Source organism: Osmerus eperlanus, chromosome 19 (genome assembly GCF_963692335.1).
Source record: "Osmerus eperlanus chromosome 19, fOsmEpe2.1, whole genome shotgun sequence".
In the NCBI taxonomy this organism is placed as follows: Eukaryota; Metazoa; Chordata; class Actinopteri; order Osmeriformes; family Osmeridae; genus Osmerus; species Osmerus eperlanus.
The window spans coordinates 2,903,946-2,929,386 of record NC_085036.1 but is presented as its reverse complement, the minus strand read 5'-3'; the positions used below and the strand labels follow the sequence as shown (position 1 = coordinate 2,929,386).

At 43.3% G+C, this 25,441-nt stretch overlaps 1 protein-coding gene across 4 annotated transcripts in view; it reads right to left on the bottom strand.

Moving 5' to 3' along the window:
- Window positions 1-457: 457 nt before the first annotated feature.
- Window positions 458-25,441, bottom strand: part of arhgef12b (Rho guanine nucleotide exchange factor (GEF) 12b) — a 112,122-nt gene continuing 87,138 nt past the window's right edge. For 3 of the 4 annotated variants that reach the window (XM_062485048.1, XM_062485050.1, XM_062485049.1), the window contains 22 exons: window positions 24,663-24,777; window positions 24,280-24,385; window positions 23,574-23,804; window positions 22,904-23,054; window positions 16,139-16,174; window positions 15,721-15,887; window positions 15,424-15,570; window positions 15,196-15,281; window positions 14,983-15,108; window positions 14,482-14,596; window positions 13,881-13,981; window positions 13,506-13,583; window positions 13,194-13,269; window positions 11,917-12,084; window positions 9,592-9,679; window positions 4,561-4,635; window positions 4,364-4,458; window positions 3,927-4,205; window positions 3,423-3,725; window positions 3,068-3,297; window positions 2,608-2,680; window positions 458-2,167 (listed from right to left, as the gene is read on the bottom strand). In XM_062485048.1, coding sequence (XP_062341032.1) covers window positions 2,157-2,167; window positions 2,608-2,680; window positions 3,068-3,297; window positions 3,423-3,725; window positions 3,927-4,205; window positions 4,364-4,458; window positions 4,561-4,635; window positions 9,592-9,679; window positions 11,917-12,084; window positions 13,194-13,269; window positions 13,506-13,583; window positions 13,881-13,981; window positions 14,482-14,596; window positions 14,983-15,108; window positions 15,196-15,281; window positions 15,424-15,570; window positions 15,721-15,887; window positions 16,139-16,174; window positions 22,904-23,054; window positions 23,574-23,804; window positions 24,280-24,385; window positions 24,663-24,777 — 2,857 coding nt within the window. In that variant the 3' untranslated portion in view covers window positions 458-2,156. The remainder of the gene's footprint in view (window positions 2,168-2,607; window positions 2,681-3,067; window positions 3,298-3,422; window positions 3,726-3,926; window positions 4,206-4,363; window positions 4,459-4,560; window positions 4,636-9,591; window positions 9,680-11,916; window positions 12,085-13,193; window positions 13,270-13,505; window positions 13,584-13,880; window positions 13,982-14,481; window positions 14,597-14,982; window positions 15,109-15,195; window positions 15,282-15,423; window positions 15,571-15,720; window positions 15,888-16,138; window positions 16,175-22,903; window positions 23,055-23,573; window positions 23,805-24,279; window positions 24,386-24,662; window positions 24,778-25,441) is intronic. The other variant, XR_009932759.1, reaches the window with a different exon arrangement.

Sequence of the window (25,441 nt, the reverse complement as noted above, 5' to 3'; positions counted from 1 at the left end):
TCTATTACATCTGTCAAAATACAAAAACACAGTTTCAGTGTTTCCAGCAAGCTTCTTTAATAATATTTTTTACATTTTCAGTTGTGTGGTGTCGGACAATCCCCTTCATTTTAACAACAGATCAGTCAAATGTAAATCTCTCAACTAAAATAACTATTGATGTTTTCAACAGAGCCAGAGACCATTTTAATAATAGTACTCATAATAATATAAAATATAATAACGTCTAGACAAAAATAATAAAAATACAGATTACATTAATATTTTAGGGATACCTTGCAGTCTTTAAATTTTCATTTTTTTAGTAGTTTCTGTTAAAATTATACATGATTGTATGATGTAGAAAGCTAAAGAAAAAACAAGGAAATGTGTAGATTGCTCTTTCTTTAAGAGATGCAGTGTTGGTCATAATTATACATTTTTTACATTTAAAATAGTCCATACAGGTTCTTTTAAAAAGTTTTATGTGGTCTTTTCAGCTTTTTTTGTAATTTACTTCTTTTTCATCCAAGAATCCATGCCACAACTTCATAAGCGCACACAGTCTTTTGGCTACGGCGAACGTTGGAGTAAAAGTAATATCTTTGTTGTGCCTTGCAGTAATTTCTCAATCCAACCATGAAACTGCAGAGGTCTTGTGCTCATACCTTAAAAGCTTAATGGTGAGTGAAGAGTTCCCCAGTAGCTTGTATCCAATGGATGGAGTACAGTAACTGTTTTGAGTTTCAAAAAAGGTCAACCAGAATGTTACAGTAACTGCTCTCGGGGGGGGGGGGGGGGGGTTCGAGAGGGTGCATGGGGAAGTGACGGGGCTATTAGGAATGGATGAATACTACATTACAACAAAGTTAATCACAGGATTTATGCTTTGTCACAAGCTTGTGAGATAACAGGTCTCCTCTTAAGTAAATCTGTGGATATACAGCCCTGCACCCATGAAGTGGGTACGTTTATTTTCTCCATCATCTCATCACTGACGGCATATCACTGAAATATTTTTACAGCACTTTTCATTCCTGCATAAGTCTTGTCCATATTTCCATCAAAACAGAAATGTGAACAGAGTGGTGAAAAATTCAAACTGTAGCCTTTTTTAATAACCTCTATGACTGCAATATGACTGCACAATGGAGGAAGGCGTACACATTCGCGTCAAACTGTTTTAAATCAATATCTACAATTTATGATAAGGAACTGTTTGAATCGATTTTGACTACTTTCTGAGGGGTTATCAAGGCCTTGTGCTACCTACTTGAAGTCTATCTAACAAAGCTTACAGGCTGGTAATTCAGACCTTGATGTTTAACCTCAAAAGGATTTTCTACAAAGATCCACTGTCGATCAGTCAATCAATTACCAGGATCAGGTTTAGTTGTTAGTGTTGTAGGCTTTAAGTTTAAGGTCCAAAAGCTTATTAAGGACTTTCTATCTGGCAAAAATGGGAACAATCTGTGGTCAGATTTCAATTTGGACAGACCTAAATGGCTGAACCCTTAAAATGATGCAACTGTCCTCGGAATCATCAGCACACTTCTCATATTGAGTCACAACTACTTATGTTGTGTATTGTACTCTATGGAGGTGTATCAATGGAAAACCACTCTCAAACAGATGGAGGGGGAGATTCTGGATCAGACAACACTGAACACCCCCCCCCCCCCATATAGAGGGACACAATTCTCACTTTTAACCGGAACCAAATGCTCACAAGTAACAGGAAGATACTAGTTAGATCAGACACAGCCGAAAAAAAAAAAAAAAAATTCAGTGGTGAGGATTTCCCTGTCCAGTGATATCCATGCTCGCTGGAAAACGTTTATGGTGGGCCATGCAATCTGAGTGGCACTTTTCTTCATTTCCGTTTGGTTTTCTGGTGATTCAAGTTGACCATTACAGTGGAGTGTTGGAAGTACAATGGTCCTGGGATGAAGCTGTGGAGGTTGAGGTCTTCCCTGATTGCCATGTGTGCCGGCCTGTCTACTTGCTAACTTTGCTGCCATTTCCAGGCTCCGCTGTTGGCCACTGCAGCATGAGGGGATGAGGAGAAGAAAGGAGGTGTGGTTGGGGGCATCCAGAGGAAATCGGACACCGTCTCCCCCTCCCTCTGACACTCCTCTGTCCTTGAGAAGTGGAGGGGAAGAGGAGTGCCATCATCACTAACTCTGATCTGGAGAGAGACACAGGGAATTTAAAAAATAGGAGAGGGAGTTAGTTTTAGGAGTTAGGATTTCCTCCTGACGGAGGAATCCTAATAATGTGTTATTTTAGCAGACGCAGAGGGAAATTTGAACTTTTGTCTCTCAATCTGCAATCATCAGTCAAATGCTCCAACTACTGAGCTATTAACCCCCCAAATTAGCTACCCTTTGCCTTGATGACAGCTTTGCACACGGTTGGCTTTCTGTCAACCAGCTTCATAAGGTAGCCCCCTGGAACGTTTATCCAACATTTGTTTTTCTCGGAGGAGTTCCATATGCTGCACATTTCTACAAATGTAGAAATTGGTCAAACGTAGGAAAACCCCTGGACGGAGTTGTTGTGTCCAAACTTTTGACTGGTACTGTGTAACTATTAATAATGTACATACCAAGTTAAAGAACATAGTACCTTTATTCTCCTCTGTGTCAGTAGCTGTTTCACTCAGCCTTTGGCGCAGTTGGTTATACTTGGTCTCCACGTCCTGTAAGCAGATTGTTGACACAAATGTAGCTTCTGTTTTAACATATGAATGTGAAAGGGATGGATGGGCTACATATAGATGACTCGTTGATGGCTAAATGAATGAGTGGGTTGATGCATAAAAGGCAAAAGAATGAAACTGTCAGAAGTGGTGGACTGACAAACAAATAAAGGCCGCTGAAAACAATGACCACAACTTTATTCATAATAAGGTACTTTCCAAACTTTTCTTAGCAGTCAAGTGAGATGCGTGGGATGACCCTAACCTCAGGGCTAACTTTTATCTTGGCTATTGCCTACTCTAGAACTTGTCATTGTGGACCTCCGTTTGACTCCTGTTAGCATGTTATGCTACTAGCTAACGCAAATCTAATGCTACTGTGCCTACCTTCAGATGTTGCAAGTTGGCCTGTAGGAGGCGTAGGTGAGTCATAACCTGGCGGCTGAGGTTGGGGCCGGCGCCCCCTGTCTGAGAGGACGAGGAGAGCAGCTTCTTCAGGTCGATGCTGAAGTCGCCTGCGGAGCCCCACTGGATTCCTCCCTCTCCACCAAGCACGCCGTCGTCATCAGTGCTGCTCTCCCCTGAACCCCCATATCCCTCCAGGACCATGTAACTACCTGGGAGGGGATGAAGGAGGCGATGGATGAATGAAGGAAAAGTAGAATGAAATGTATCGTGTTGATAAAAAAAAGTGTGATGATGGGGGGTCCCCCTCCCCACCTCTCTCGCCCTACCCGCTCACCATATTCCTCCGATGTCTCAAAAATGTCTGTGTCACCAGAAGGGAGTTCTGGAGCCCTGTCTTCCTTCCCAGTCTCTGCCTGGTCCAAACCACTGGCGTTTTCAGCGGAGACAACAGAGGGCGGTGTTGTCCTGCAGTCAGGGTTGCTGCTGCTGCTGTCTTCCGGGCCCCTGAGGGAGGTGGTCCTGAGTAGTCGGCCTCCGGCGGCTCGGCCCTTCCTCTGCTCGTTGTCTTTCTCCTGCTCTCTTCCTCCCTCCTCACGGGTCATCATGTGGTTCAGAAGCACCTGCTTTAGGGCTGCCACTGAGAGGAAGGATTGAGGAGTTAGCTTCATGGAGATATTAAACAATAAGCAATATCAATCTACTGCAATTTCAACATCATGAATACGTTTTAAACCCTGCCAAAATGTTATGATAGGGACGATGTGTAATGTCACACGTGTGTTTGAAGCAACTAAACCAGGGGTCTTTCAAGGAATACGTTTTGAAAAAGAAAACTCACAGGTCCTTAGTGCCTCCTCTGCCCTGGAAGGAGCTATGCCAAAAGCATCTGGTTCCTGCTCATCCATGGCGATGCCCTGCCGTGACCTCTGCTGAAGGAAGGGCAGTCTGTCGGCCAGATCGCCTTCCAGGAATGTGCTCACTTCCTCTTCCTCCTCCTCCCCTCCTCCTCTGTCGGGTACAGCCTCTTCTTCCTCCTCGTCCTCTGATTTGACACCATCAAAGGGGTTGGTCCCTATCTGTGGGGCTTGCAGAACCAAAGAAGAAGTGGCATCTTTTTCTAGGAGGACACAGAAAGGAGGGTGTGACTTAGTGTGCTGTAAGTATACTTTACTAACAGAAACAATATTCCAACCAAATGCTCTGTTATTTGAGTGACCATTTCAATACTGACATGATATAATCTTGAGATACAGTATAGAAATATAACCTGAATACCTGGGGACTGGATACTTCCAGTTGAAGTCCTGTCAGGGTCTTTGCTCAGTTTGGGCACTGCCGTACTGATAATCTCAACAGCTTCTTGCTCCACACTGAAATGCACAGACATGCATCAATTACAAAAACCAAGTTCAAAATGTGTGTTTCACACAATAGAGAGGTCTTATAAGCCAAAATAATGCTTAAGACTTTACTCTGTTTGTGGTAAAGGTATGATGTGCAGTTTCGTCTTCATGTTGTCCGCCCTCTGTGTGATTAGACACTGCCACCTGGTGTGGGGGAGGCAACATAACACGGTGAGCTCACAAAGGAGATAATGGGCCTCATTCACCAAATGTTCTTACGAACAAATTTGTTCTCAAACCCCACTTACGCAGTTTTCACGAAGATTCTGGCATTCACCAATGTTTTCTTATTTGGGATTTGTTCTTAGGTAAGAACAGAATTTACGCATACCCAAGAGCACTCTTAGGCACAATTGAGAGCTGACATGTTCGCGCAAAATAAGTAGTTATCGTCCGTTCTAATTTAAAATTGAATATTTCTCTCCTTTATAATTTTCCAACTAATAATTTTCATTATTAGTTTTATTTTACACATATTATTTTTGTTTGTTTTAATAAATACACACTACACTTACACTTCTGCTCATTTGTAAAGCACTTTGAATTTCCATTGTGTATGAATTGTGCTAGGCCTATATAAATACAGTATTTTACAATCGCTATGACAATTTTTTCAATACTTTTAACAAGTTTCCCAAACTCTTGCCACAGTTAGCACAACATCCATCTGTATTGGCTATACCATTAACACATTTCTTGTTGCTTTGACACAAAATGCATAGAATAAACACAAATGTTAAATGCCTGAACTTCTTTTACACACAAGCTCAACCATTCATTTTTTGTTCTGAATTTCTGCAACAAAAGACACAAAATGCATGCATTTACTAAACCCAACAAAACAAAAATGTAAAGAGGCTTCAAAAGAAACTGCACTGCAAAACACAATCTATGATCCATATACTGTGAGACCTGACACATATACTGTATAATAGAATGCAGTTTCTGTAATTTCATCTGATGTTAGTGTTTTTTTTATGACGTGCTATGATTGATTAAATGTTCCTGTTGAAAGAGAACGTGTGTTAGTGTTTTGGTAGACATGGTGTATTGTTTCGTGTATTTTTGTGTTATGAAAATGAGTGTTTGAGTTGAGTTTACAATGTGTGATTTTGAGCATGAAATTAACAGTTTTGCCAATTGTGTGTGGTAGGTGTGTTGGTGCATTAAGAGTTAAGGAAACTTGTTAGATGTATTGAAAAGATTGTCATAGCGATTGTAAAAAAACTGTAAACTACCCTTGCTTTGCCTTCAATTCAAATCAATTATGTTAACAGGGATCGTTGCCATCCAATAATAAGTGACTTATCACTGTATTTATAGGCCCAAAGTAGGCTTATTCCGCACACTAGGACTACACCACACAATGGCGTATTTATTGCTGCTGCAAAATTTTGCAGATCGTTCCCTGAGGAGGGAACACATCTTCCTTGACCATACCGATTTATTTGCAGAGAGCGATGAGTAGGCTACCTGTTGGAATGCTTTAGGCTACCAAGAGCAGTCCTCATGGATATTTGTAACAGTCAACTGATTTCTCTATGTTTTTTTGTTCAATCGAGTTGTTTGTATATATGTGTTCCCTGGGCTGTGTGTGTGCACGCTAGACTGCATGTTCCAATTTATTTGACATCGTGGCTGGCTAGGGGTGCGTGTTACAATGTATTACAATCAGTGGCGATTTCTTTAAGACTGCAAGGGAAGCTCAGCGTCCCCTAAAATTTCAAAAAATTAATGGTCAAATATTTACTATTGTGTTAACAATTTAAATGCGTTAGAACACGTTCCTATCGAAGACGAGTTCTTTCAGAATCAGCTACATATATTAGCAGGTCGACTGACTGATTTCCTTCTCATACATTCCCGTAGCGTCACAGTGCATTTCCCTGTTGAAGCTCAGCTTCAATGAACTTCAATGGGGCCGCTTTTAACAGTTTTTTTCAGTGCTTCGAAACTATATGGTCATTGGATGAATGCTGAGATTATGTCCCGCCTCGGACGCTCAGCGTCTCTGGGGGTGAATGGAGCAGTGGGCTGGCCTGGACGCTGGGCTTCCGCGTGATGATTGGAGGGTCTGTCGAAAGACTGCATCTCATTTTGATTGAAAGACATACTGCTTCAACTGGAAGTTGAAAGACAAACTGCAGCAACCTATTTCTTGGTATTTGCTTGGCGAAATTGCTAACCAATTTTCATCAAACATTTCATACAATTATACACCACGTTCCTTGTTTCAGTTTACATTTACATTTAGTCATTTAGCAGACGCTCTTATCCAGAGCGACTTACAGTAAGTACAGGGACATTCCCCCGAGGCAAGTAGGGTGAAGTGCCTTGCGCAAGGACACAACGTCAGTTGGCATGACCGGGAATCGAACTGGCAACCTTCGGATTACTAGTCCGACTCCCTCACCGCTCAGCCACCTGACTCCCTGGTTTAACCTACTTTCCACATTTTCTCCTTGATTAATATTGTTATGTTAGATCGTTCGTTCATTCATTCAGTAGGCTAGGCTAGTGTTGTAGGGGTGAACTAGCCAGTGAACTAGCCAAATAAATAAATAAAAATTTGGATGTAGGCCGAAAATGAGCTTCCCCTCTTTGAAAGACCAGCATCCGCCACTGATTACAATGTATCACATACTGATATTTTTGTCTGTCATAATTTAATTACTAATCCCTCTCCCTCTCTTTAATATATATTGATAAAAATCATAGTAATAATAATATATATATATTGAAAAATATTTTGCGTGGGGGGGGGGGGGGGGGCTCGGGGAGGCTTCTGCCCCGGGCCCCAGATGACCTTAACCTGGCCCTGATTCAGATTAAAGTTAAACCATTTATTTTTCACTTCATCAGTTCTGCGCCCTTCTCCAGATACAGCGTTCACTGCATGTGTAATTGCATTCCATGCATCGGTTTTATTTACTGCTTCGTATCCACAGCTGACGCTACTAAATATGATGTGTCGTTTGTCGCTAACTTCTTGCAGCTGTACCTCCACTTCAGAATTAAAAAAGTTTTTCTGTCTATTGTCGAGGCCTCCACCATCTTTACCACGTCTTTTTGACATTTCTCGAGTGTGCACACGGCCCTGCCATCGGATTCAAGACCCTGGTACTGACCTTCCGAGCAGTGAACGGGACTGCACCCGTCTACATCAAGTCTCTCCTGCAGCCTTACACCCCCACCCGTCACCTACGGTCTTCTTCAGACAACCGCCTGGTGATCCCACCGCTCAAGACCGCCCGGTCCCAACACAAGCTCTTCTCCTGTCTGGCCCCCCAGTGGTGGAATCAACTCCCCACCTCCATCAGAGACACTGACTGTCTCTCCACCTTCAAGAAAAGGCTCAAGACGCACTTTTTCCGCCAGTACAACGGTACTTAGGAATGGTTCGCTTGACCCGATGTTAGTTTCCTCAAGGATCACAATGACTCTTGCTTAGAGACTTGTTGCTCTTGTGGTTAGTGGTAACTGATTTAAATTTTTGTACTCGCTGTGATATATTGTTTTTATTATTGTTGCTTGCTTTTCCCACAGGTACACTTGCACTTATAGCGATTCATGTTGTTTAATTGTAACTTGTTTAACTACATGCTCTTATGGTTCTTCCCTTTGGCACTTACTTTGGTTGTTCACAATGTGTGCTTCATGTTTTGGCTACTCGCAATGTTTTTGTGGCTATCTTGTTGTTATGATCAGTGACCTATGCACTTTGTAAAGCTCTCTCTTGGAAGTCGCTTTGGATAAAAGCGTCTGCTACATGAATAAATGTAAATGTAAATGTTTACCTGTGCTAAATAGGAGCAACGGGGCACAAGCTTTCAACTTACAACATATTGGGATTCATCATTCTAAGATCAAACCTGCGAACAATTCTGCTGTTTAGGAACACGTCATGAATCACACGTAGATTTTTCTTAGGAACTTAAGAACAAATGTAAGAAATAACTTAGGAAGATATTGGTGAATGAGCCCCAATGTACGCACACCTAAGAGCCCTTACACACAATTGAGAGCTGGCATGTTTGCGCAAAATAAGTAGTTATACCGTTTTCGCCCGTTCTAATTTAAAATTGAATATTTTTCTCCTTTATAATTTTGCAACTAATCACTTTCATTATTTCACACGTAATGATATGTTTGTTTGTTTTAATAAATACACTCTACACTTACACTTCTGCTCATTTGTAAACCACTTTGAATTGCCATTGTGTATGCATTATGCTAGGCCTATTTAAATAAACTAGCCTTGCTTTGCCTTCAATTCACATCAATTATGTTAACGGGGAACCTTGCCATCCAATAACAAGTGACTTATCACAGTATTTATATTCCGCACACTAGGACTACACCACACAATGGCATATTTATTGCTGCTGCAAAATGTTACAGATTGTGCCCTGAGGAGGGAACGCATCTTCCGTGACCATACCAATTTATTTGCAGAGAGTGACGAGTACCTGTTGGGACGCTTTAGGCTACCAAGAGCAGTCCTCATGGATCTTCTATCTTTTGAAATATGTTTTTTTGCCTGAGATTTCACATCAAACCATTTCTTTTTCACTTCATCAGTTCTGCGCCCTTCTCCAGATACAACCTTCACTGCATGAGTAGGCTAATTGCATTCCATGCATCGGTTTTATTTACTGCTTTGTATCCACCGCTGACGCTAAATATGATGTGACATTTGTCGCTAACTTCTTGCAGCAGTACCTCCACTTCAGAATTACTAAAGTTTTTCTTTCTTTTGGATTCGGGGGCCTCCACCGTCTTTACCATGTCTTTTCGACATTTCTCTGAGTGTGCACACGGCCCTGCCATCTCAAGCCCTTTTATGGGAATTAACGGGGCGTTTACCTATGCTAAATAGGAGCAATGGGACACAAGCTTTCAATTTACGACATATTGGGATTCATCATTCTAAGACCACACCTGCAAACAATTCTGCTGTTTAGGAACACGTCATGAATCACACGTAGACTTTTCTTAGGAACTGTCTTAAGAAAAAATGTACGAAATAACTTAGGAAGATATTGGTGAATGAGGCCCATTGAAATAAGACACTGAAAAGAAGAGGTTGGACAGACTTACGTTCTCTGCTCTGACACCGTCTGTGCCATTAGCTCATAGATTTGGGCACCGTTGTCTGACATGGACAACACGAAGAAGGACTTGTTATCTGAAAAGGGAGAGATGTGACATTCCATTTTATTCATTTAGCAGAAGCTAAATGTCTTAGGAGAATAACTACAAGGAGGGAGTGTGCAGGGGTCGATGTTCCCGAGTCTATGCGTACTGCTGGATGATGTCCTGGAGGTATGCAGGATCCATCCTGTCGCTCTCAGTATAGGTAAGTGTTATATCTTAATTAACAAGGTAAACCTTAATAAACGAACGGACCGGAGGCGGCGTGCAGTTAACTTAATTCTTTATGTGAACCGAAGTCCATGTTCGTTCTCTTTTGAGTAGTCGTGCTGTTGGAGATGACTTTGTGGTGCTATGTGGGGTGTTCCGGTAGGTCAACAGGAAACGGTGTAGCCGCTGATGGAGGGTACCCAGACCCACAGATGGCTGTGCTTCAGTGTTTGCACAAACCTCTCAGCTAAGCCATTAGTGGCCGGGTGTTAGGGTGCAGACCTAATGTGTTGAACACCATTGACTCTGAGGAACACAGTCATCTCTTCGGACACAAACTTAGGCCCGTTGTCACTCACCAGACGATCCGGACTTCCGACTGAACATTTCTCCCAGTTTCTCCATGGTCTTCTTTGTTGTTGGTGAAGTCATGATGGCAACCTCAGGCCACTTACTGTGTGCGTCTACGACCATGTCCTAAAATGGTCCAGCGAAATCGATGTGTATGCGCTGCCATGCCACAGCTAGCCACTCCCATGGATGAACAGGAGCTGGTTGCGGTGCATTTCGCACTCTGTGACATGTGGTGCACAATTTAGCTTTATCTTCAATGCACTTGTCCAATCCCGGCCACCAGAAGTAGCTTTGGGCCACCTCTTTCATGCTCACCATGCCACAGTGTCCGGCATGGAGCTGTTTCAGCATAGGTCTGCGCAGTGATGGGGGCATGATGACCCTTCTCCCCCACAGCAAACACCCCGACTGCACAGACAGTTCTTGTTGTCTGACCCCATATGGCTTAGTTTCAGGTGTGTCTGATATCTTTTTCACTTTTTTTAAGGCTTCTATTAGTATAGACAACACCGGGTTGTTCCTTGTGGCTATTTTCACTTGATGTGCTGTAACAGGGGCATCTTCAACTTGGTGGAAGTAAAAGATGTCTGAGTGCCGTGTCATAGGTCTAGTTACAGGAAGTGGAAGGCATGAGGCCATCTGCGTTGCCAAGAGGTTCTGATTTCCTATATTTGATGTCATAGTCATGGCCTGACAACAGCAAAGCCCTATGGAGTTAGATTAGTTTCATAATTCACAAACAAACGTAACGCGATTCACAAATGTATTTCGTTATTCACTAAAAAATGTATTGCGATTCACAAATGTATTTCGGGTTTCACAAATAAATGTAGCTTGAATCACAAATGTATTCCGTGATTCACAAATAAATGACCCCATTACATTTGTTTGCAACCTGACGAACACAAGTTACAAATCGGACGAACACAGGTTACAAATCCCTGCATTTGTGTGTGGATTTTTTGAACTTTCCTGACGCGCTTTGATTCACAAATGCATTTTTTCTAAAAGATATTCTCTGCAACCTATCAGATGTGTCTAACAATTTTTGCCAATCACAGCTAGCTTGCTAAACGTTAGCCTAGGAAACACTTAAAATGACTAAACATGGATCCTGCCATTCTCAAGAATATTTAATCACGTATGATAATCGGTTTATTAAGATTAACAAGCAATATTTCACCTACATGCTACTAGACAACATTGCTCGTGATCTCAAGGAGCCAATGTTCGTTATTATGGCAGGTTGTTGTAGTCCACATAGACACGTTAATGTGATTGGCTAAAATTGGGAGACATCTGATAGGCTGCAGAGAATATCTTTTAGAAAAAATGCATTTGTGAATCTAAACGCGTCAGGAAAGTTAAAAAAATCCACATGCAAATGGCAGCCTCCTTGGCTGCCATTTGCCTTGGGTGTGAGTACTTGGGGAGCTTGAAGATTAGACGGGCGGCCGCATTCTTGACGATCTGCAGAGGGCTTATGTTACCCCCTGGTAGGCCAATAAGGAGGTAGTTACGATACCATATCACTGGGACTCCCATAGTGAGTGAGTGAGTGAGGTGCTTAAGTCGACCCTCTTAGGCAGACCTGGAAGGTCCTATCAGATAGGTAGGACCGGAACTATTTTGTCTTGTACGAAATTGCTGCTTAGGACTCTGATAACCCAGATCGCTTTCAGTTTTTTTTTTGAGCAGGGAACTCACCAGTTGCCACAGAGCGCACCAGCACGGTGCTGAGCTTGATGATGGGGCTGAAGATGTGCTTGGTGTCTGCTGTCCCTGCCAGGTTCTTGCTGTGGCACTTGAGAACCAGGCGTTCATCCTGCTTCTGCAGAAGGACCAGGATGTCCTCAAGAAGCAGGGTGTACAGTTCTGAAGGGAGAAGGAGGAAAGTAGTACTGGCACATCAGAATCATTAGCATATTAACCAGCTAGATCACTTTCTGGCTAAAGCTAGCACGTCACCACCTAACAGTACATCTGGTCTAGAACTGAATATATTTCAATATACAGTCAACTCTGGAATTATTGGCACCCCTGGCAAAGATGAGTAAAACATGTTTCACCTTTTTGTCATTTAGCTTAATTTCCCATTGGAAAAGGAATTGAACTATCCAACCTTCAATTTAAATAAATTAATTTAGAGAAAATAACATCTGTGATCGATAAATATTTGTTTTTAATAAAACCATGTGTGCCACATTTATTGGCACCCCTACATTGAATGCTTTGTACAACTTCCTTTTTCCAATAAAACAGCATAAGTATTCTCCTTAACATCTATTTAAGTTGGAGAATACAGAGCTAGGAGTCAGAGAGCATTTTTCTTTACAGAATCTCTCCAGATCATCCAGGGTCTTAGGTCCTCTCTTGTGCACTCTCCTTGTCAGCAAACCACAGGTTTTCATGGGGTTTAGGTCAGCGGACCTAGATGGCCTTGTCAGAAACCGGATTTTGTGGGGTTTTTTATTTGGACGTGTTAAGGATCATTGTCTGCTGAAATATCCAACGACAATCCAGTTTTAGTTTCTTGTCATAGACAGCCAGATTCAGATTGAAAATATCCAAGTATTTCAGAGTTTGTGACTTCTGAAGCTCAACATACTTTTCCCTCATTTGATTTGTGTGTTTTCCTATCTTTCCCATGTTGATGAATACAGCATGAATAAGGGAATATTGACTCTGTCACCTCATATATATGCCTGTGAAAGAGGAAGTCACAGATTACTGCTTCCTAAACACTATGATCAACTTTAAAAAGTCAAATATTAATGGAAAAATGCTTTAGTTAGATTCTGTTCTGAAGAATTTCTAGGGGTTTCAATAATTGTGGGACTCATGGTATAATAAAAAATAAGATACTTTTTTTCTCAAAATAAATCCACGCTTTTTTACTCTTTACCAGGGTTGAAAATAATTTCTGAGTTAACTGTATAATATGTATGATATTGAAAAATGTTATTTGTTATGGAAGGTCATACCAATGATCTTGTCTTTGTTGACTTTCCAGGAAAGAGGTCCTTCATGTACCATCTTCTTCTTGGTGAGGTCCAGATTCTATACAAAAACGGGGAAAGGCACCAAAAATGTTGGAGTTGATCTCATTGCAACTCTTGACCCAAGTCATTGTTTTGGAGTGATATTTTAAGATATTGTCTATCAATGGTTTTCTCTAATCACAAGCACGAATATGGAAAAGAGGAGTTAATTTCAAGATTTTATCAAGAAAAACAAAAAAACAAATGAAGGAAAAAACTATCAAAAATAGTGAAAGTTTTGCTGTTGGACCTCACCTTAAACTCAGATATCATAGGGTTCTCACTCTGCTTCAGAGATGACAGGTCTAACCGTCGCTGGTAATCTTCTAGCCTCTGGAAAGCAAAGAAAAACATTCATGAGCACCTAAGATTTTGAATATAATTTAGTCCTGCCACTAAAACAACATGATGAGACAAGTTACTTTGCTCGACATCATTTGAAGATATGACGTAATTTCTTTTATATTATTTGTATATATTAAAACACATATTACAAGGACAAATCACAGAAATAATTTATTAAAATGCAAAGCAACTACAAATACATAACAAGTAAGACTGCTTGTATAGTATATTTTTTATACACTTTTGAAGCCTTTTAACCTCAAGTCTAGTTATGTGCCTTCTCACCAGTTTGTTCTCTGCCTCTTTGACAGCTTGGTTGACGTAATTGAGTATCTTTCTACAGCACTCCCCAGCTCTCTTCACCTTGTCTCTTTCCTCTGTGTCATCTGTGGCACAGTTTAGATACAAGCCAAAAGTCAACGGAGAACCCACTATATACCGTATTTCTTTGAATAAACGCTGCGGCGTTTATTAAATAACGTTCATTTTTGGTGCAGTGTTTATTCGAGGGCGGCGTTTAATTAGTTAGAGAGATTGTGAATTGTAGCTGCAGTGCAGCCATAGACAACTTTGTTGCTGGCATTGTGAAAAATGAATCATGCGATTCATACACATTAGCTTTCAAACAGAAAGCTGTGCAGAAAGTTATGTACATGTGGAATAAATACTGGGGTTGAATTTAACCAATTAAATAACCGTTTTCAGATTTTTTGGGTGCAGCATTTATTCGAGGGCGGCGTTTATTCAAAGAAATACGGTACATCAATAACTATCGCCCCGCCGACACCAAAAAACGGCCTCAAAATATCCCTTGATACATTGGTAACAGGTTTGTATTGGTGTGTTTATATTTGCACACTGGTGATAGCAACTGTGTTCAGTGTACCTGTGTACTTGGCTATGCTCTCTAGCAAAAGCGGATACTTGGTGAGTCTCTGCATCTCCACTGGAATGATATCCTTTAGCTGCAGTCTGCGACAGAGGCGGTTACTTTCTGCTTCCTGCCAGATGAAAAGACAGAGTTAGCGTCATACAGCTGTCTCCCCTGTACTGCTACTCTCTACCTCTACCTCAGCATGAGCTGCCAATGATCTTTAACCTTGCAAGATAGCTGCATTTGCATGATATAGACGGTGATAGACAGATGGTTTATCACTCACTTGGCAATTTCTTTTTTAAAGGGCCAGCCCTTTTCCAAACAGTTTCCAAGGATGACTTGGTTATGTGTAACAACCTATCTGGCGAGTCAGGTTAAATGATATTGGCCTTCATAGAATTCATTGATTAAACGCTCATTGTATAGTTGTACTCGGGACTATATTGTGTATAGCCTTGCCTAACCTACCTCAGCATAGTTGAAGTATAAATATTATTGGTAATACTGTACCTGCATAAAGGAGGTGAAGCGCTGGTCTTTCTTCTGTCTGGTCTTGATAAGTTCTAAAGCAAATGGCTGATTACTGCAGAAGGTGCCCACTGCCCGCTTGATCTTCTCCTCCTCTCCAGCACTGAACTATATTGTGCACACACACACACACAGTGTCTGTGAAACGCAAGTTTACTTTGCCATATGGCATTAGTATATGAAAGCATCCTTTACCCATGCTAGCAGATCATCTCCTATCTGCCCGATGACTGATGTCTCATTCTTTTTGCGTATAGCCGTCATCTGATCTGTTATAGACACTGGATTGCAGGGAGGGAGCACGTGTTTATGAACAAACTTGGTTTAGTTTTGACAGAAAGTAGTAGTCCTTCCACCAAGCAACCCACACTCAAAAACGGTTGTTGTGTTATGACCCTGGTCAGTTGGGGGATAGTGTTTTACCATGTAGCTGAACGATCTCCTCCAGGTTAGTGAAGATGTGTTTGATGTCGACTGGAGGGAGGATGCCATCTCTGGTTAGCTTCTGGTAGAAAACGTAGTCTAGAACCTTCAGCATTCTCAGGTGTGCTCGCTCAGTGTAGAAAAGTTCTGTGGTGTACAATATTACACTTTAAGGCGCAACTTATTCCCTCTGTTCAGTTCACTCACACCTTAAAGATAATTTGAAAGAAAACTAAAGACGGTTCAGAAATGTTGAATACTTAACAGCACAGCACTTAACAGCATTTTAAGACACACCATTGATAACTTCCTGTCTCTTGATTTCCTGTGGTGTAAGGCCAGCCAGGACGTCTCGACTGACCAGCTGCTGCCAGTTGGGAGGGTCCTGTTCGCACTCAATCTCATTCCCTTGGTCATCTTCGCTTTGCACGTCTGTAGAGGTCAAACCGCTTAACCCTTCCATCCTGTAAGAGTGATGGGGAGGATAGAGGGATTATAGATGTTAAAGCTCTCACTGGAAAAAATAGAAATTAAAATGAATAAACGGAGACTGATTAATAAGCCGCGAGGGGAGGTGTGATTGGCTCTAAGGGTTTTTTCATTTTGAAACCTAACAAGATGTATTCCCAAAAGACACGTTTAATCAAGTTTGATTACATTGGATGACTCAAACGAAAATCAAGATGGCGGCAGCAAAAGAACAGGAGATGCTCACCTCCGAGCAGGCTTGGGCGTTCCTCCCTCTGGAGCTCTGAAAACAGATCAGAATCTTAAATCCCCCACACTGCTGCTGCCCACATAAAATTATTTGCCTCACTGGCCTTGCTATCATGAACCAGCATGCGCTAAAGTCCTTCCAATGAGGTCACTTACAATCCACAAGGAACAAGAAAAGAAAACACACACAAAACAAACAAGACACACAGATCTTCAGAATTCTGCCCTTTGGTCTTAAAGGGGTGATTGATTGCAAAACCGATTTTACCTTGTCATAGTTGAAAATGACAGTTTGGTATGTAAAATAGACATACAGTGAACCTCAAAGTCCATTGAAACCTCTTTCCTATCAAAATTTCACTTCTCACTACTATTTTGAAACTGCAACTTGCAAACACTAGCTTTTGAAACAGTGCAACTTGTGACGTCACAGCTAGATAGCGAAAACACCTAGATTGTAGGCATGTAAACTAGTTTAGCTTGCTAAGCAAGAGCATAGGTAGGATGTGTGATGATTTAGCCTAGTTTATTGGCAATGGGGCTAACGTTAGTTCATGTTCCTGACTGTGTTTCATTCAAATAAATAACCTGTGTTGTCATGTAAATCTACATGACAACACAGGTCTGGGGTCGCTCGGTTGGGGAAAAACTATGTCCGAACAAGAGCTGTTCGGACCAATCAAATTGTCTGGGCAGGCTTTATACGATGATGGACAGATGATCAACAGTAACGTAATCAACCACATCACCAAAGAGCGCTTGGGTTGAATTAGTTTTCAACAAACAACATACTCTGTTGCTCTGATTGGTTGTAGGTCTATCCAATTGAGTGAAGAGGCATTGTTTTCCGGGTTCAGTTGAAACACGCCCCATACTCACAGCCCAACGGAGCAGTATCAGACTCATATTCTGACTAGAATTATGAGTATGACAACATCAGGCTAAGAGCAAACTAAAGCTGAGTTGAATCACGATAGTTTGTTTGCTAAGCTGTAGTGCTAACGTTACCCACCTAAGGCGATCCTGTTTGCTTCGACAACAGAAGTGGAAGTAGTAAACGTAAACTAACGTAATAATTTCAAATGATATCTAGTCAATCTGTTGAAAACAGTGTTGTGTAGACATAATAGATTTATTTGTTCGTCTCCACCTTTGTTGTTTCAGTGAGTGCTGTTGGCCATGTTGCGTCTTTGCTCCGCAGCTTCACTCGTTGTAAACCAACCAATCAGCACGCAGCTCATCTATATATTCATGAGCATACCATAAAAGGAGAAAACCTAGCTTTTTTCCCGGGAAAATTTCACTGGATGTATCAGGGGGCATAGAACAGCACCCGGGCCATTTTCAGCCCAACCAATGTTACATACCCTATTTGGAAACCTTAAAGATCCTGTAAAGTGGAATTGAAAACAAGTTTTAAGTTCACCACACCACAGAAGAATGTGTTATTAACTACCCATCCAAATTCGAATGAAAAAAAACAAGTATGTTAAATTAGGCTTTGAAATCGTGACAAAATCATCACTTTTTTCTGCTTGAGACTGGGGGTCGTGTCGCTTGAAGGAGCTGAAGCTCCGCCCCTCGCTGCCTACCTACGACCAAGATAATGGACGCTACGTCAAGCCGAACAAAACAGTATAGAATTAGAATGTATTTGTTCAATGAGTGAAACATACAGATGCATATAAATGAAATGTTCCCCTGAGCTGTAACACAGAAGTAAAAATGGACACCAGAGACAGCAGACAGTGAGCATTCCAACTACTTCTAGCACATTAGCTACCATTTCACCAAAATACCATCATTCTACACCGAGTAGCCTAATATCAAGTTAGCGGTTTGCACTAACTCATAGCAGAGATACCTCTGGAAAAGTTATCTAGTATAATTATAACAAGCACACAGAACTGAGTGATGAACTGCTGGCAGTGGTGGATGGTTCAGGTGCGACCGGAGGAGGAACGGCCGGGAGGGCGATGCTCGGTACGGCTCCGCGCTGCAAGAGAAGCTGTGTGTCCCTGAACTCCGTCTGTCTCTGGTCTATGTTAAAATTATCCGCCGTGAAATGGTCACTGCAGAGGCGGCTGTTGGAGTTTATCCGAACCTTTCCATTAGCGTGGCTCTTCACAAAATCAATCCACCTATTTTTCCTTTCCTCATCAATAAGGAAATTAAATAGCGCTGCAGTGCAGCTGAAGTTCTTGCATCCAGGGAAGATGCAGTTGCGGGTGGAGGGAGACATCCTGAAGCTAGCTAGTTAGCTGATGTAGGCTACAATAACAGTACAACAGGAGGAGCCACTCAGTGATCTGACGTAGATGGGTCAAAATGACGTAGATAGGTAATTTTTTGGCTCCGCCCATTAAAACCTGATCTGAAAATGGAAAACAAACTGTTTTACGGTCTAACTCCACATTCAGTGCGACAAAGTTTTTGCGCTTTGCACATGCTTTCAGGAACTCATTTCACACGTATATAATGTACTGAGAAGCAAATCATGGAATTTGCTTTACAGGATCTTTAAGGAACAGTGTGAAATACCCCAAAAACCCAGTCAATCACCCCTTTAAGACTGTGATTTACAAAGGAAGTAAACGGCTATGTCTGTTTCCAAGCCTATCCAAGCGTAGCATTGTAAAGTGAGTGACCCAACATTTATTGCATTGAGACCGCAGTTGTGACCATGTCAGAATGAAGGGATGATGAGTTTGGAAGTGGTACGACACGGCAGTAGAGTGAAACACTATGGGTCGGGAGGGGGGTGTGAGGGAATGACAGGACAAATATTTCTGGATCATGCAATCTTTTTGGTCAGTGTACACGCTTAGATCTTAGCTGGCCTCCAATGTACTGTCCACTCTGATTGCATAAAGCATTAGGGAAGAGAGTGGATGGATGATATTTGATACAGCATTGTTGCATTTGTTGCTGGACATGCAACGTGTGATTTTGGGATTAATCCTATACTGTATATACAGTCAGTAAGTAAGTAAGTAATGTAGTTAAAACATTTTAGCATATTTAGCATATTTAGGCGATTAGCACTGCAGAGGCAGCCTCGTCTGGCAGCCTCGGTGCACGAAGACTCGGTCGAACAAAGACAGGGAGTCTACCTGCGGGAGTCCACCGAGGATGGCCGACGAGGTGGATCACCTCTTCTGATAAGTATCACCCTATTTGTATTCTAATCCACCTACAACATATTCATAGCTAGCATGTGTTTCTTCAGCATTCCCGTTCATTACACTACTCGTAGACGTAGATATATCACAAAGTATATACGGTCAACTTCTAACCTTCACTACCTATCCAGATCTTCTCCACCTGCCCTCTCTCTTTCTATAGGGCTCTGGAACTGCCAGTCTGCTGTGAACAAGGCAGACTTCATCCCAGCGTTTGCATCTCATGCTTCTCTTCATGCCCTTGCGCTGACAGAGACATGGATCCGCCCTGAGAACACTGCAACTCCAGCTGCTCTCTCCGTCAACCACTCCTTCACTCACTCACCCCGCTCAACCGGGCGGGGTGGCGGGACGGCGGGACAGGGTTGCTTCTTTCCCCACATATTAAATACACATCCACACCACTCCCTGTTACTGCCAAATCATTTGAACACCATTGTGCGATGCTAACTGATCCTATCAAAGCATGCTTAATTGTTCTTTATCGCCCACCAGGCCCGCTAGCCGACTTTGTGGAGGAGCTGGACATACTCCTCAGCGTCCTCCCGGATAATGGAACCCCCCTGATAGTCCTTGGGGACTTCAACATCCACCTCCAAGGAACTCAGGCCGTCGACTTCTTGTCTCTCCTGACCTCCTTCGACCTGACGCTGCTGAGCACACCGGCGACCCACAAGGCAGGCAAACAGCTAGACCTCATCCTGACACGTAACTGTATCACTGACTTAACCTCTGTAACCCCACTGCATATTTCTGATCACTACTTTATCCAATTCTTTATTCAATCTCTCTCCCTCCAACTCCTTCTACCTCCCCTCCCCTTGTAACTTTCCGGCGCAACCTCCGCTCCCTATCCCCCTCCCATTTCTCCTCTATTGTAACATCCTCCCTCCCCCCCATTGACGAGTTCTCGTCCCACCCCACTAACACTGCCACCGACACCTTGTTAACCACTTTAACTGCATCACTTGACTCTCTCTGTCCCCTGTCAACCAGGCCTGCGCGATCTTCTCCCTCCTGCCCGTGGCTTACGGATGTTATTCGTGAAGAACGGTCCACCCTTCGGGCAGCTGAGAGGAGATGGCGCAAGTCCAAAGGCGGTCTGGACCTTGATAAGTATCACTCCCTCCTCAAATCCTTCTCTTCTCACATAACTGGTGCTAAAACCCTCTACTTTCTGAACAAAATTAACTCTGCTTCAAACCCCCACAAACTTTTTTCTACCTTCTCCACCCTTCTCAACCCACCTCCCCCACCCCCTCCCTCCACCCTGACAGCAGACGACTTCTCCTCCTTCTTTGAGAAAAAAGTCGCCGACATTAGCAGTCGGTTCCCTAAACCCACCTTTCCTACCCTCTCACCCTCCATGACTGACCCAACTAAATGTCTAAACTCTTTTTCTCCCGTCTGAGGCAGAGATCTCTGACCTCATTCTCTCTCATCGCCCCACCTCCTGTCCCCTTGATCCTATACCCTCCCCTCTCTTTCAAACCATCTCCCCCTCCGTCATAACTTTTCTTCTCCATGTCCTAAACTCCTCTCTTACCTCTGGCACCTTCCCCTCTGCGTTCAAACCCAGAGTTACCCCTCTACTCAAAAAACACTCCCTTAACCCTGCCGTTCTCCAGAACTACAGACCGGTATCACTGTTACCCTTCCTTTCGAAAACAATTGAACGTGCTGTATCTAACCAACTGTCTAACTTTCTCTCTCAGAACAACCTGCTTGACCCCAACCAATCGGGCTTCAAGACTGGCCACTCCACAGAGACTGCCCTCCTTTCAGTCACCACTGCCCTCCAGTCTGCCAGAGCGGCTTCCAGGTCATCCGTCATCATTCTGCTGGACTTTTCTGCAGCGTTTGATACGGTTAACCACCAGATCCTGCTCGCCAGACTTTCTGAGATGGGCATCACTGGCACTGCACTCCAGTGGATCTCATCCTACCTGTCGGGAAGATCCTACCAGGTTTCCTGGGGAGACAAACTGTCAGGCCCTCGCCAGCTCTCCACTGGTGTCCCACAGGGCTCCGTCCTTGGACCCCTCCTCTTCTCTCTGTACACCACCTCACTTGGACCAATCATCACCTCCCATGGCTTCTCCTACCACTGCTACGCTGACGACACGCAGCTGTACCTGTCGTTCCCCCCGACCGATCCGGGGATCTCAGCTAGGATTGAGGCCTGCCTCACAGACATCTCTGCCTGGATGACCGAGCACCACCTCCAGCTGAACCTCGCCAAAACAGAACTTCTCATCATCCCGGCTAAACCCTCCATCTCCCACGATCTCTCAATCACCCTGGGATCTGCGACGGTGACCCCTTCATCCTCTGCCAGGAACCTTGGGGTTACCATGGACGACGAGCTCTCCCTCACGGCCCACATTGCTGCGGTCTCCCGGTCGTGTAGATTCACCCTCTACAACATCCGGAAGATGAGGAGATACCTGTCTGAGCACTCCACCCAGCTGCTAGTCCAAGCACTTGTCCTCTCCAAGTTGGACTATTGCAACTCGCTGCTCGCTGGTCTCCCAGCATGTGAAACCCGCCCCCTTCAGAGGATTCAGAACGCAGCGGCCCGCCTGGTCTACAATCTACCCAGACGCTCCCATGTTACCCCGCTCCTCATCTCTCTCCACTGGCTACCTATCATGGCCCGTATCAGATTCAAGACCCTGGTATTGACCTTCCGAGCAGCGAACGGGACTGCACCCGTCTACATCAAGTCTCTCCTGCAGCCTTACACCACCACCCGTCACCTACGGTCTTCTTCAGACAACCGCCTGGTGGTCCCACCGCTCAAGACGGCCCGGTCCCAACACAAGCTCTTCTCCTGTCTGGCCCCCCAGTGGTGGAATCAACTCCCCACCTCCATCAGAGACACTGACTGTCTCTCCACCTTCAAGAAAAGGCTCAAGACGCACTTGTTCCGGGAGTACAACGGTACTTAAGAATGGTTCGCTTGACCCGATGTTAGTTTCCTCAAGGATCACAATGACTCTTGCTTAGAGACTTGTTGCTCTTGTGGTTAGTGGTAACTGACTTACATTTTTGTACTCCCTGTGATATATTGTTTTTATTATTGTTGCTTGCTTTTTTCCACAGGTACACTTGCACGTATAGCGGTTCATGTTGTTTAATTGTAACTTGTTTAACTACATGCTCTTATGGCTCTTCCCTTTGGCACTTATTTTGGTTGTTCACAATGTGTGCTTCATGTTTTGGCTACTCGCAATGTTTTGTGGCTATCTCGTTGTTATGATCAGTGACCTATGCACTTTGTAAAGCTCTCTCTTGGAAGTCGCTTTGGATAAAAGCGTCTGCTAAATGAATAAATGTAAATGTAAAAACAAAGTAACTTAACATTTCTGTTGAAGCAAAAAATGTGCATACCAGTTGGAGTTAGACACAAGACAAGTCTGGCCATAGCAGCAATACAATAATTACATATATAAATAGATTCTGCATAGAGAGAGAGGGGGACAGTAATTCTAACTAAATGACATTGTCCTTTATTCTAATACAGTGTGAAACTGTTTGAAATTCTTAACTAATCTCTGTATTTGTGGTGCAAAACGTACCTGTCACTTTCTCGCTCCTCCTCTTGTAATTGGTCTAGGGTGCAGGAGCTGAAGTCAAAGTGGGTGCTGGTTGGGTGGGACATGCCATCAAGGGCATCGCCCGAATGGACCCCCTCGCTAAGTCTGGCCAGAGCAGAGGAGGGAGGGAGGCCTGGAAGGGACACAAAAGAGTCAGTTTCATTCCATTCTATTGTTCCCTCCAAGCCAACAGAAAGCACAGTGCTGATTCCAGCTAAAACTATATTGAAGAGAGATTGCATACAGAATCGTTGCAAGTTATTCCATAGACTTCCTAATGCTAAAAAAACGGAAGAGTTGAACACAAAATAAAACCATTACATGACTGTCGTCCAGAGAAACATCAAAATAGAGCAGAGGGAGGAGGGAGGGTTAAATAATGGTACAGATACAAAAAGACAAGGATGAATGCCCCTGAATCGGGAATAAACAAGAAGCCAAAGGAGGCAATTATTTTCCTCGGCTGACCCTTTGTGTAGCCAGACTGAGCCAGTCTAATAATAGGAACCTGGTCTAGAGAACACACGTGTGTGAGAGGGGGCAAGTGAAAGTTAGGACAAAACAAATAAGCAACAAATGAGGGGGAAGGGGTGAGGGGTAAAGGGTGTGGGGCAGGAGAAGGGAGAGGTAGGGAGAGAAAAAAAGAACTTACCTGAGTCCGAGTCCCGTCCCGTAAAGTCGGAGCCCTGGCTCGCTGGCGCGCTGTGGGGGGGTGAGGTGATATAGGTCAAGGGCTGGGCGCTGGCGTCAGAACCCTCGCTGGATTGGCTCCCACGGGCCCGGCTCCCAGCAGAGGAAGATTCTGGGTGCTCGGAGACCCCCATGGCTGGCTGGGACAGTTGCTTCTGGGGTCGCTGCTTGGTCAGCTCCATGGCCTTGCCAACTGTGCACACACACACAGATGTATACACACACACAAACACACCTGATTAGAGAGTAGACGCAGAGCTTTGGTCCCCATCCACCCTTTGTCTCCTTCTAGGATGCTGGAGGGGAAGGGTGAAGTTGCTTTTGAAATGGAGAGGGCACAAGAAACTCACAGCTCAATCCCTCACATTTACATCACAAAGAACCTTATCACATGCGAATCATGCAACCTTTGTTTGGTCCAGTGTAAACAAACAAAGCCGCTATAAAGAGAGGTCTTTTTAACGGTAATATTGTGTGAAATTCTAGGGTTTAGTGTGTGGTTTTAGAATTTTGATTACCTTTTGGCTCAAATTCCCCAGTATGTTTAAAAATAATATAAAAGGTGTCTTGACCACAGGAAATTGTTGTTGCACTGCCCTTCCAAACACAACCCAAAAACTCAAGGACTGCAGTCATTTTCAGCTGTTGTGGACGGTCAATCTACGTACTTGATGTGGAGTCCACTCTGCTGGGCCGACGAGGGGGGACGAGGATGCTGGGAAAGCGAGGCTTCTTCACCTTTTCTTCTCCCTCTTTCTCAGGCTTGATGCTCTTCTGCTCGGAAAAGTAATACAGATATATCAGACGCTCGCAAGACAGTCAAGCGAGTGTTAACATGCAAGAGTGGAAGTGGAAAATGGTTCTGTGAAGGAAAGTTAATATGAATGTTTATGTGAGATCCCATCTGTGTCCATTTGCAATTGGTACTGCCAACTGCATAATAGATGGTCATGGTTGATTTGTATAGTGTGCCCCTGTGAGAGAGCTTTTGCAAGTATAGGCTTGTGTCTGCATGTGTGAAAGCGTATGTGTGTTTTGAGCCCTCCATTACCTTTATCTTAGGCAGGAAGTTGATGCGGACTCGTTTAGGTTCCAGACTGCGAGGTTCCTTGACCTTCACCCCCAGGTGCTTCATATAGGTGAGGATGACATACTGCATTGTTGTGCTGAAAACAAAACAACATACATCCCTAGTCAACAGTCAAATATTATGTATTATATAAAAGGCACATCTGTCTGTGCTTAGAAAATATAATTACTAATATCCCACGCAGAGGAGGTCAAACCACAAACTGAATTTCGAAATTTCGCAGGTGTCGTTTTTATAATCCAGATTTACGTAGTTCGGATCAGCATTTCGACATTCTTTCATGTGCCTCCACGGGCATCATGGGAACTCATCCCAGCCCCTTCATTCAAGTTCAAGTCTTTTATTGTCAGATGCACAGAACAACACAGGGTCAGACTGGGCACTGAAATTCTTAGGACAAGCCAACGCAAAGCAACCTGGCATAAGATAACATAAGTACACAGAACATAGATTACATCTATGATAAACTCAAATATAGTAGTAAACCTCCTAATATACAAATAATATACAATATTCAATACAGTATACTAAACCTCTAAATACACATAATACACATAATAACCTCGGGGAGTCAAGTGGTTAGGGAATCGGGCTAGTAATCAGAATGTTGCTGGTTCGATTCCCGGCCGTGCCAAATGACGTTGTGTCCTTGGGCAAGGCACTTCACCCTACTTGCCTCGGGGGAATGTCCCTCTACTTACTGTAAGTCACTCTGGATAAGAGCGTCTGCTAAATGACTA